The sequence below is a fragment of the Pan troglodytes genome, chromosome 19, assembly GCF_028858775.2.
Source record: "Pan troglodytes isolate AG18354 chromosome 19, NHGRI_mPanTro3-v2.0_pri, whole genome shotgun sequence".
NCBI classification, from domain to species: Eukaryota; Metazoa; Chordata; class Mammalia; order Primates; family Hominidae; genus Pan; species Pan troglodytes.
In genome coordinates, this window is record NC_072417.2 from 50,551,243 (window position 1) to 50,563,223 (window position 11,981).

At 44.5% G+C, this 11,981-nt stretch overlaps 1 protein-coding gene across 17 annotated transcripts in view; it reads left to right on the forward strand.

Moving 5' to 3' along the window:
- The window catches only part of COPS3 (COP9 signalosome subunit 3), a 34,749-nt gene extending 23,746 nt beyond the window's left edge, over positions 1-11,003 (forward strand). For 14 of the 17 annotated variants that reach the window (XM_001160602.7, XM_063799713.1, XM_063799719.1 and 11 more), the window contains 4 exons: positions 2,987-3,073; positions 8,797-8,910; positions 10,278-10,358; positions 10,687-11,003. In XM_001160602.7, the coding sequence (XP_001160602.1) occupies positions 2,987-3,073; positions 8,797-8,910; positions 10,278-10,358; positions 10,687-10,740 (336 nt within the window). In that variant the 3' untranslated portion in view covers positions 10,741-11,003. The remainder of the gene's footprint in view (positions 1-2,986; positions 3,074-8,796; positions 8,911-10,277; positions 10,359-10,686) is intronic. The other 3 variants (XM_063799714.1, XM_054671026.2, XM_009432672.4) reach the window with 1 other exon arrangement.
- Positions 11,004-11,981: the final 978 nt, after the last annotated feature.

Below are 11,981 nucleotides of genomic sequence, written 5' to 3' on the forward strand. Positions count from 1 at the left end.
GCTGGGGATGGGTTAAATCTGCCACCTCTCCCATTGAAATATTACTTTGTGTTAACATTTTAGTAGATCTTTTTCTTTTTCTTTTTTTTTTTTGAGACGGAGTCTTGCTCTGTCTCCCAGGCTGGAGTGCAGTGGCTCAATCTCGGCTCACTGCAAGCTCCACCTCCCGGGTTCACGCCATTCTCCTGCCTCAGCCTCCCGAGTAGCTGGGACTACAGGTGCCCACCACCACACCTGGCTAATTGTTTGTATTTTTAGTAGAGACAGGGTTTCACCGTGTTAGCTAGGATGGTCTCGATCTCCTGACCTCGTGATCTGCCCGCCTCGGCCTCCCAAAGTGCTGGGATTACAAGCATGAGCCACCACGCCCGGCCTAATAGATGTTTTTCTAGGTTCCTCTTCTCTGTTTCTTTTCTATGTGTATGCATAGACTCTCCCAGTTATATGTAATTGGGGTCATACTCTACGTGCTATTCTTGACCCTGCTCTTTTGTTTGTTTGGTATTTTTTCTTTTTTTTTTTTTCTGAGACTGAGTCTCGCTCTGTTGTCCAGGCTGGAGTGCAGTGGTGCGATCTTTGCTCACTGCAGCCTCTGCCTCCTGGGTTCAAGCGATTCTCCTGCCTCAACCTCCTGAGTAGCTGGGACTACAGGTGCACACCACCACACCTGGCTAATTTTTGTATTTTTAGTAGACACGGGGTTTCGCCATGTTGGCCAGGCTGGTCTCAAACTCCTGACTTTAAGTGATCTGCCCACTTTGGCCTCCCAAAGTGCTAAGATGACAGGTGTGAGCCACCGTGCCTGGCCTACTTTTACATTTTTTGTAGAGATGGGATCCCACTGTGTTGGTCAGGCTAGAATGTTGACTTTTGAGTCTTTGTTTGTGTTAAACTACTTGTGTACTTCTTAAAGTTAGCAGTAATTTCAATTTCTTGGGTACTATTCTCTGAACTAAAGTATATGTAGGTTTTAAAATTATTGGCTCATCAAGAATTTATGGCCAGGCACAGTGGCTTACCCCTGTACTTCCAGCACTTTGGGGAGCTGAGGCAGGAAGATAGCTTGAAACCAGGAGCTTGAAACCAGTCTGGACAACTAAGTAAGATCTCATCTCTACAAAAAATAAAACAATAAAATTAGCTGGGCACAGTGGTGCACACCCGTAGTCTCAGCTACTCAGGAGGCTGAAACAGGAGGTTCCCTTGAACTGCTATGAACTGTGATTGCGCCTCTGCACTCTGGCCTGGGCAACAGAGCAAGACTCCATCTCAAAAAAAAAAAGGAATTTTCAAGATGAGGGTTTTAATATGCCCAGCTCTGAAAATGCCATTGTTGTAAATATTACCAGCTGCCATTAAGAATAGAGCTCTTTTAATATGTTTCTGAAAGGGGTCATTTTCATCAGATCCCAAGAGAGCAGTGGTAAACACTGGTTTCCCTCATGTATCACAAGTGTGTAGCCTCTTTTATTTAACTCCCCCATTTGTTTAAAAATGTTAACTTTGAATTTTGAATGATGAATGTTATTTTTTCAATTATATTTAATAGATTATACATTTATAATACAAAATTCAAAAGATGAAAATCTTCATAATGATGTGCATACCTTGGATTCCTTTTCAGTTTACATATATATATAAAATTCTTTTTCATTACTCCTCTAGGAAATTGACAAACCACTGGGTTCATCAGTTTTTATTTTTTTATTTTTTTTTGTGACAGAGTCTTGCTCAGTTGCCCAGGCTGGAGTGCAGTGGCGTGATCTTGGCTCACAACAAGCTCCGCCTCCTGGGTTCACGCCATTCTCCTGCCTCAGCCTCCCAAGTAGCTGGGACTACAAGTGCCCACCACCACGCCCGGCTAATTTTTTTTTTTTTTTTTTTTTTTTTTTTTTTTTTTGTATTTTTAGTAGAGACAGGGTTTCACCACGTTAGCCAGGATGGTCTCGATGTCCTGACCTCGTGATCCACTCGCCTGGGCCTCCCAAAGTGCTGAGATTACAGGCATGAGCCACCGCGCCCAGCCTATTATTTATTTATTTATTTATTTATTTATTTATTTTGAGATGGAGTCTCACTCTGTTGCCCAGGCTGGAGTGAATCATGCGATCTCGGCTTGCTGCAACCTCCACCTCCCAAGTTTAAGAGATTATCCTGCCTCAGCCTCCTGAGCAGCTGGGATTACAGGTGCCTGCCACCATGCCTGGCAAATTTTTGCGTTTTTAGTAGAGGTGGAGTTTCATCATGTTGGCCAGGCTGGTCTGGAACTCTTGACCTCAATTGATCCACCCACCTCGGCCTCCCAAAGTGGTGGGATTACAGGTGTGAGCCACCACGCCTCGCCCATCAGTTTTAAGTCATCTACACAAATCTATTCTGTACATCAATGGGAAGAGCTCTGTACACTTTTTTTTTTTTTTTTTTTTTTTTTTTTTTTTGGAGATAGAGTCTTGCTCTGTCATCCAGGCTGGAGAGCAGTGGCGCAGTCTCAGCTCACTGCAACCTCCACCTCCTGGGTTCAAGCAATTCTCTGATTCTCTTGTCTCAGCCTTCCAAGTAGCTGGGACTACAGACGCATGCCACCACGCCTGGCTAATTCTTTTTTTGTTTTTTGTTTTTTGTTTTTTGTTTTGAGACAGAGTCTCACTTTGTCACCCAGGCTGGAGTTCAGTGGCTCAGTCTCCACTAACTGCAACCTCCACCTCCTGGGTTCAAGCGATTCTCCTGTCTCAGCCTCCCAAGTAGCTGGGACTACAGGCGTGCACCACCATACCAGCTAATTTTTTGTATTTTTAGTAGAGACGGGGTTTCACCATGTTAGCCAAGACGGTCTCAATCTCCTGACCTCATGATCTGCCCACCTCAGCCTCCCAAAGTGCTGGGATTACAGACATGAGCCACCACGCCTGGCTGCTCTGTACACATTTAATAAAATGTCCTTCCTTTGTTGTTCCTACCTGTGACTAATTCTGCTTCTGACTTTCAGACCTTTTTAACTCTATCATTACAAGATATGGCAAGTCGTGTGCAGTTGTCTGGACCTCAGGAGGCAGAGAAATATGTTCTGCACATGGTAAGTGGATTTTCTTTTTCTTTTTCTTTTTTTTTTTTTTTCTTTTTGAGATGGAGTCTCGCTCTGTCACCAGGCTGGAGTGTAGTGGCACAGTCTTGGCTCACTGCAACCTCCACCTCCCGGATTCAAGTGATTCTCTTGCCTCAGCCTCCCGAGAGCTGGGACTACAGGCATGCGCCACCATGCCCGGCTAAATTTTTGTATTTTTAGTAGAGATGGGGTTTCACCATGTTGGTCAGGCTGGTCTCGAACTCCTGACCACGTGATCTGCCTGCCTCGGGCTCCCAAAGTGCTGGGATTATAGGCATGAGCCACCGTGCCTGGCCTTGATTTTCATTTTTTGAAAATTAATTACTGGATTTTTGTTACTGTAAGAGTAACAGATGTTCATTGTGGAAAATACTAAAAAGGAGAAAAGCGGGGGGAGCCTCCAAAGTCTACCACTATTGACAATTTGGTCTATTTCCTTATAGTTTCTAGTTTTAGTGTGCTCATATGATATACACATCAGGCTTGCGTCCTATTTGTGCTTCCTTTTTTTTTTTTTTTTTTTTTGAGATGGCTTCATCTTGTTGCCCAGGCTGGTGTGCAGTGGTGCAATCTCGGCTCACTGCAGCCTCAATTCCCTGGGTTTAAGTAATCCACCCACCTCAGCCTCCCAAGTAGCTGGGACTACAGGCATGTATGTGTCACCATGCCTGACTAAGTTTTGTATTTTTTTGAAGAGATGGGGTTTCTCCATGTTGCCCAGGCTGGATTTGAACTCCTAGGCTCAATCTGCCCTCCTAGGCCTCCCAAATTGTTGGGATTACATACGTGAGCCACTGTGCCCAGCCCTGTACTCCTTATTATTTTCTTTTCTTTTATTTTGAGGCGGACTCCCGCTTTGTTGCCCAGGCTGGAGTGCAGTGGTGTGATCTCAGCTCACTGCAACCCCCACCTCCAGGGTTCAAACAATTCTCCTGTCTCAGCCTCCCGAGTAGCTGGTATTACAGGCGGCTATATTTACATATTTTCATTATCAGAATTTTTGTAAACCTCATAACACTCATGAAATATTTTTGGTATACAAAGAGGTATAAGGTAGGGCTACTTCCTCTGCTTATCTGTGATGAGATCACAAGCTTTTGCCAGTACGTACATCAAGCAACTGCTGCAGCAAGAAATCTTGCTGAACAATGTTTGCTGAACTACACAGTGTGCTTAGCGACATCATTGACTGACATTCTGACTTAGCCTCTTCCATCACTGAGGGTTTTGGTCCATAAGCAGCACTGACATAAAGGAGGCCAGAGCACACACCCAGGACTTAGCACCCAGCTTAGGAAATGAAATAGCACCAGTGCCCTGACACTCCCTCTTTATCACCTGCCAGTTGCATTTCCCCACTCTCAGCCCCACCCCAACCAGGCAACCACTCCTGATTTGGATAAGCATCATTTAAATGACTATATGATAACCCACCACATTGATGTATTGTAATCTACCTACCTATTCAGTTACATAAGTACATAGTTCTGATCTGGTTTTAGTTCACTGAAAACCTGTGTCTTTAGCTCAGGACAGGCAAAGCTTCATATGACCCCTTGTATGATTTCAGAATTAGGAGTATTTTGATTGATTGATTGATTGATTGATTGAGACAAGGTCTTGCTGTGTTGCCCAGGCTGGAGTGCAGTGGCGTAATCATGGCTCACTGCAGCCTTGACTGCCTAGGCTTAAATGATCCTCTCACCTCAGCCTCCCAAGTAGCTGTGACTACAGATGTGTGCCACCACACCCAGCTAATTTTTAAATTTTTTGTAGAGGTAGGGTCTCTTTATGTTGGCCAGGCATAACTTGAGACTTCTGGCCTCAAGTGACCTTCCCACCTTGGCCTCCCAAAGTGCTGGGATTACAGCTGGATACAGCCACTGCACCCAGCTGAGTATTTCATTTTGATAGTTGAATTTACAAGCGTTCTAAAGGGTTTTTTGCTTCAACCTACCATTCAAAACATGCACACACCAAACAAAACCATACCTCTATGACTTGTGTCTGCTAAGAGCATCTTGGTAACCCCACAGGGGTTACACAGAATAAGCTATAGACGCTTTCCCCAAGAAATTCCCTCTTCAGTGGTGAGTGAGAAGAAATACATGAGTGGTTATGACACCAGACAGGACATACTAGCTAGCAATGCGTTGCGGGGTCAAAGTGGGTGTGAGTTTTGAGCCCTGCTTAACCAGCCTGACAGGCTCTAGAGCAGTGGTTCTCCTCTGAGGGTGATTTTGTCTGCCAGGAGACATTAGGCAACGTCTGGAAGCAGTTTTGGTTTTCACAGATGGGGGTGCTACTGGCATCTAATGGGTACAGGCCAGGGATGCTGCTAAACGTCCTACAGTACCCAGGACAGCCCACACACCAAAGCGTTATCTGCCCCCAAATGTCAGGACTGCCAGGCTTGAGAAACCCTTCTGGAATGAAAGGTCTGTGAGACCAGGGTTTTTTTTGTTTGTTTGTTTTTTAAAGTAAACATTGGAAAAGTACACTTAAGTGTACGGCTAAACACATTTTCACAAAGATTCCAACACCTAGAAGAAGGAACAGAATATGACCAGCACCCGGAAAATATCCCTTGTGCCTGCTTCCAGCCCTGTGCCTCTCTAGAAAGGTTGTTCCCATCCTGACTTTTTTTTTTTGAGACGGAGTCTGGCTCTGTTGCGCAGGCTTGGAGTGCAGTGGTGCGATCTCAGCTCACTGCAAGCTCCACCTCCCAGGTTCACGCCATTCTCCTGCCTCAGCCTCCCGAGTAGCTGGGACTACAGGCACCCACCACTACGCCCGGCTAATTTTTTGTATTTTTAGTAGAGACGGGGTTTCACTGTGTTAGCCAGGATGGTCTTGATCTCCTGACCTCGGCCTCCCAAAGTGCTGGGATTACAGGCATGAGCCACCGTGCCCGGCCTCCCATCCTGACTTCTAACATCCTATTTTAGTTCTGTTTGTTTCTGAGTTTGATGTAGAAGGAAACACACAGCACATTCTTTCTGGGAATCTGGTTTTTTGGCTCAGCATTGTGAGAGTCATGCATGATGCTGTATGTAGCCGTAGTTCATTGGTTTTCAGGGCTACAATGTTCCAGTGTTTGATACACCTTTCCATTTTAATTAGTTGGACAGGCTGGGCGTGGTGCCTGTAATCTCAGCACTTTGGGAGGCTGAGGCAGGCAGCTCACCTGAGGTCAGGAGTTCAAGACCAGCCTGGCCAACATGGTGAAACCCCATCTCTACTAAAAATACAAAAAAAATTAGCTAGGCATGATGGCGGGCGCCTGTAATCCCAGCTACTTGGGAGGCTGAGGCTGGAGAATCGCTCAAACCCAGGAGGCGGAGGTTGCAGTGACTGGAGATCACACCATTGCACTCCAGCCTGGGTGACAAGAGCGAAACTCCGTCTCCAAAAAAATAAATAAATAGGCCGGGTATGGTGGCTCACACCTGTAATTCCAGCACTTTGAGAGGCCGAGGCAGGCAGATCATGAGGTCAGGAGATCGAGACCATCCTGGCTAACACAGTGAAACCCCGTCTCTACTAAAAGTACAAAAAATTAGCCAGGCGTGGTGGCGGACGCCTGTAGTCCCAGCTACTCGGGAGGCTGAGGCAGGAGAATGGCATGAACCTGGGAGGTGGAGCTTGCAGTGAGCTGAGATTGCGCCACTGCACTCCAGCCTGGGCAACAGTGCAAGACTCTTGTCTCAAATAATGTAAATAAATAAATAGTTGGACATTGGGGTTGTTTCCAGTTCTGGTTTATTTATTATGAATAGTGCTGCTGTGGTGAAGGTAGGTCCAAATTTTGCTTAGATACATTCCATCTGCTTAAAGAGGCAGCTCTCTGTGATCACATAGAGAACTATGCATTTTGTATAATATGTATTGGGCTGGTTACTGTTTCACTAAATAGCATCTATCCCTTCCAAAGCTAGAGACAAGTAGGCCAGCAGTTTCACTGCTAACAAATGGACAAGTTATTATCACCGTGTGGAACATCTTGTTAGGAATAAAATACCTGTTTTGTACTTTTATTGGTATCTCACTTTTTAACTTCATGGGCAGGATTTGGCTTTGAGGATCAGTCAAATAATTCCCCAGTAACTGATGCAAATAAATAATATACAGACCTTGAATCTACCTTGGAATCCCCAGTGGTAGTAAAGTTTTCTTGAAGAATTGGAAGATAGTTTCCACTGGGATGAAAAGAAAACGTGTTAGGCTTTACTTTTTAAAATACAGTGGCCCAGCCTGGCCAAGATGGCAAAACGTCATCTCTACTAAAAATAAAAAAAAAATTAGCTGGGCATCGTGGCACATACCTGTAGTCCCAGCTACTTAGGAGGCCGAGGCAGGAGAATCCCCTGAACCCAGGAGGTGGAGGTTGCAGTGAGCAGAGATCAAGCCACTGCACTCCAGCCTGGGCAACAGAGCGAGACCCCATCTCAAAAAAAAAAAAAAAGGCGATGTAAGTTATATTTCAGTGCAGCTGATGTTGAAAAATGCAAGGGCACCTCAAATACATCATGCTAAGGGAAGCCAGACCACAAAAGATTACATAGTATATGATTCCATTCATATATCCAGAAAAGGCAAATCCATAAGAGACAAGAACAGATTGGTGGTTTCCAGGGGCTGGGAGGAGAAGGAGGGAATGGGGAGGGACTGCTAATGGGCCTAGGGCCTCTTTCTGGGGTGACGAAAATGCTCTAGAACTAGATAGAGATGGTGGTGGCACAACATTGTAGAATGCATTAAATGCCAATTAATTGCTCACTTTAAAAAGGTAGGCCAGATGCGGTGGCCCATGCCTGTAATCCCAGCATTTTGGGAGGCCGAGGCAGGTAGATCACTTGAGGTTAAGAGTTCGAAACCAGCCTGGCCAACATGGTGAAACCCCGTGTTTATTAAAAATACAAAAAAATGGCTGGGCGCAGTGGCTTACACCTGTAATCCCAGCACTTTGGGAGGCCGAGGCGGATGGTTCACCTGAAGTCGGGAGTTGGAGACCAGCCTGACCAACATGGAGAAACCCTGTCTCTACTAAAAATACAAAATTAGCCAGGCGTGGTGGTGCATGCCTGTAATGCTAGCTACTTAGGAGGCTGAAGCAGGAGAATTGCTTGAACTCAGGAGGCGGAGGTTGCAGTGAGCGGAGGTTGCAGTGAGCCGAGATTGCGCCATTACACTCCAGCCTGGGCAACAAGAGCGAAACGCCATCTCAAAAAAAACAACAAAAAAATTAGCCTGGTGTGGTGGTGGGCACCTGTAATCCCAGTTACTTGGGAGGCTGAGGCAGGAGAATTGCTTGAACCCCGGAGGTAGAGGTTGCAGTGAGCCAAGAACGCACCACTGCACTCCAGCCTGGGGGACAGCGAGACTCCATCTCAAATAAATAAATAAATAAATAAAATGGTTAATTATGTTGTGTGGACTTCACCTCAGTAACAAAAATGCAAGGGCAGGGATTTTGTGTGTATCAGTTTTACACCTCTTAGCATCTATAATGGTGCCTAGCAAATAGTAGGTATTTAATAAATACTTGGATAAACAGATGGCGCTTAAAAATATACAAGTTTATTTATATCCATGTTGCCTTCCATGCTTTTCTGTGATTATACTGGATGACTATTCATATAGCATTCAGGTCTAAAGTGCTTTCCTGATTTTTTTTTTTTTTCTTTCTGCAGATAGAAGATGGTGAGATTTTTGCAAGTATTAACCAGAAGGACGGTATGGTCAGTTTCCATGATAACCCTGAAAAATATAATAACCCAGCCATGCTTCATAACATTGATCAGGAGGTAAACATGAATGCCAGGTTTTTATTTTTTTAATTGATGGTTGAGATGTATTTGAAAATTGCTCCTATGTTCCAGGATAATTTTAGTTTTAAGTACAGGTAGTTCCCAGTCTGTGAACATCTTAGTTACTAGAAAGTTAGTTTCAAAATGGGCTGCTTAAGGAGAATTGCTTGAACCCTGGAGACAGGTTACAGTGAGCCGAGATTGTGCCACTGTCCTCCACCTTGGGTGACAGAGCAAGACTCTGTCTCAAGAAAAGCAGCAACAACAACAAAAGAAACCCAGAATGGGCTGCTTAAAACTCTTCCAGGCCGGGTGTGGTGGCTCATGCCTGTAATCCCAACACTTTGGGAGGCTGAAGTGGGTGGATCACCTGAGGTCAGGGGTTCAAGACCAGCCTGCTCAACATGGCAAAACCCCGTCTCTACTAAAAAGAAAAAAAAATCAGCCGGGTGTGGTGGTGCACGCCTTTAATCCCAGCTACTCTGGAGGCTGAGGCAGGAAAGTCTCTTAGAACCTGGGAGGCAGATGTTACAGTAAGCTGAGATCGCGCCACTGCACTCCAGCCTGGGCAACAGAGGGAGACTCTGTCTCAAAAAAACAAAACTCTCTCAGATTGTATGGCTGTAAATAAATGGTGGGTTAGATATCCCAGCTAGCTCATCAAAACCTCCCTTAACTGTGAAAACACTTAAAGGGCCTAGTATAACTTTATCTATTCCCAGCTGCCACCTACAACATAGAGCCTTATGTTTTTGCTGAAATGTCTGTGGAGTTCCAGGTTGGGAGGTTAGGAAACATCTCTCCCTATGTGAGAAGCAGAGTCGGGGTGGCTGGAGGAGAAGAGCAAAGCCCTCCCTGACGGTCCCCTTTAGGCAAGAGCCTGGCTACAGCTGTAGCAGTCACCTCTGTGTCTCCTGAGGGCATGCTGCCCCTGATTCTGGGGGCTGAAGGGGGAGTTTTGTGGGTGGTCTGTGTTTCTTACCTCTGAGCAGGGAAGTGAACTGAATATTAAATCTCAGAAAGCTATGTTTTTTTGTAACTAATTTAATGGCAAAATGTCACCTGAAATGGTGTCTAGTCTTCATTTATCTCAGCGTGAACATACTCCAGTTTCACTGCAAAAGATACTATGTGTTTGATTATGAGGTTTGCCTAGATCCTGCTGGGTGGGATATTGGGTATTATATGATAGATGTATTAGCTTTCTGAGTCCAAAATACTCTGGCTCCAAAACCCATGTGGCCCCAGGGGTTTCACATCAAGAGATTGTGAACCTATAGCACCCTTGTGAACAGTGTAAGTTAGAAAGGATGCAGCTGACCTAAACCCGCCACTGACCACCTTCTAATGTGCCTGTCATGCAGATGCTGAAGTGCATTGAGCTGGATGAGCGGCTGAAAGCCATGGACCAGGAGATCACAGTGAACCCTCAGTTTGTACAAAAGGTGATGAGGGTTCCCTTATTATAAGAAGTAGGCTGGGTGGAGAAGGAGGGGTGTTGTCACATCAGGCACAGGAACTAAGTTTCAGGTTATTAAATATTTCTTGAAAACCTTACCAGTACGGTCATGGAGAAATACTAGTTGAGAGCATTTTCAAATGATGGCCTGGAAGTACACTTAGGGATGCTTAGGGTGGTTCCTGGAATTGCCTGCCCTTGTTCACAGGGGGCTTTGTTCTGGGAGGGACAGGGCAACTGGTGTGCTTATTGGGCTGCCAGGGAACCCTTGATAAAAGCAAACATAAATACATAACTTCACTTTACCTTTACAGAGTATGGGCTCACAAGAAGATGATTCAGGAAACAAACCATCCAGTTATTCTTGAAACTAACATCCATCCTGAGCTAAACAAGAGAAACTACCATCTTGGCCAGTGACAAGTGTTCAGAGGGCAGCAGAGAGGACCAAGCCTGTGTCACCTGGAGACTAAGAAATTAAGTTTTGTTTTGACATCTTCAGTCCTGTGTGCTTTCAGAAAACCATTTTCTCTGCAAAGAAAGGAAACAGATTTGCAAACTTTAAAGTCTGTCGTGGATTTATTTATCCTCAGATTATTGTTACTGCATTAAATCTACCTTTTTGTTTTAAGTTGCTTGAACATTAATGTGTCTTCTGTATCACTTTTTTCTCCTCTGAAGTTTTTAATAAGCACATTCATTGTGAACAGAAATAGCTGGATTTTAGGAATTTTTGGAAGATTTGGATCTGAAAGGTTTTTATTTATTGACAAATTTATATCTACAAAAAAATCTAAAAGTTGTAATCAGTGTCTTCAGAAAATAAAAAGAAAAGAAAAGAAAGGCCAGACAGACACAGTGGCTCACACCTGTAATATCCTAGCACTTTGGGAGGCCGAGGCAGGATTGCTTGCGGCCAGGAATTCAGACCACCTTGGCCAACATAGTGAGACCTGTCTCTGTTTACAAAAAAAAAAAAAGGGTAGGAGCGTCCCTGAGGCATAAGCTAATTTTTAAAATTAAAATTAACATGCATATTAGTGAGAGTATGAGTTGTGGATTATGAGATGCCATTGGTGCTTCACTTTTTTTTCTTTTTTTTTTTTTAAGAGACAGGGTCTCTGTCACCCAGGCTGCAGTGCAATGGTGCCATCATGGCTTATCTAAACTTCCCAGGCTCAGCTGATTCTCCTACCTCAGCTTCCTAAGTAGCTGGGACTACAGGCGAGCACCACCACAGCCAGCCTTTTTTTTTTTTTTTTTTTTTTTTGTAGAGATGGGGTTTTGCCGTGTTGTCCAGGTGGTGTCAAAAGCACTTTCCAACCTTTAGTGGGTGCTACACTTTTGTAGTCTTGAATATGGCTTTTCTCCCCCTCTCAACTTACAGTTTTTAAGAGACAAATGGCAGGCTTTCCCACTTTTTCTTGTCAAAGCATATCAGGTAAACCGATAGTTGCATTTTGATTATGTTCAGGGCCTCTCCTGTCACAGGAATTTGGACTAGGATTTACTGATTTAGCCCTGGAATGGTGTGGAGCAGAATAAAGTGTGGTCAGGTTAAAACACATCAAATTTGGTCCTTAAAAAAATCTCTCTCACTACAAACATT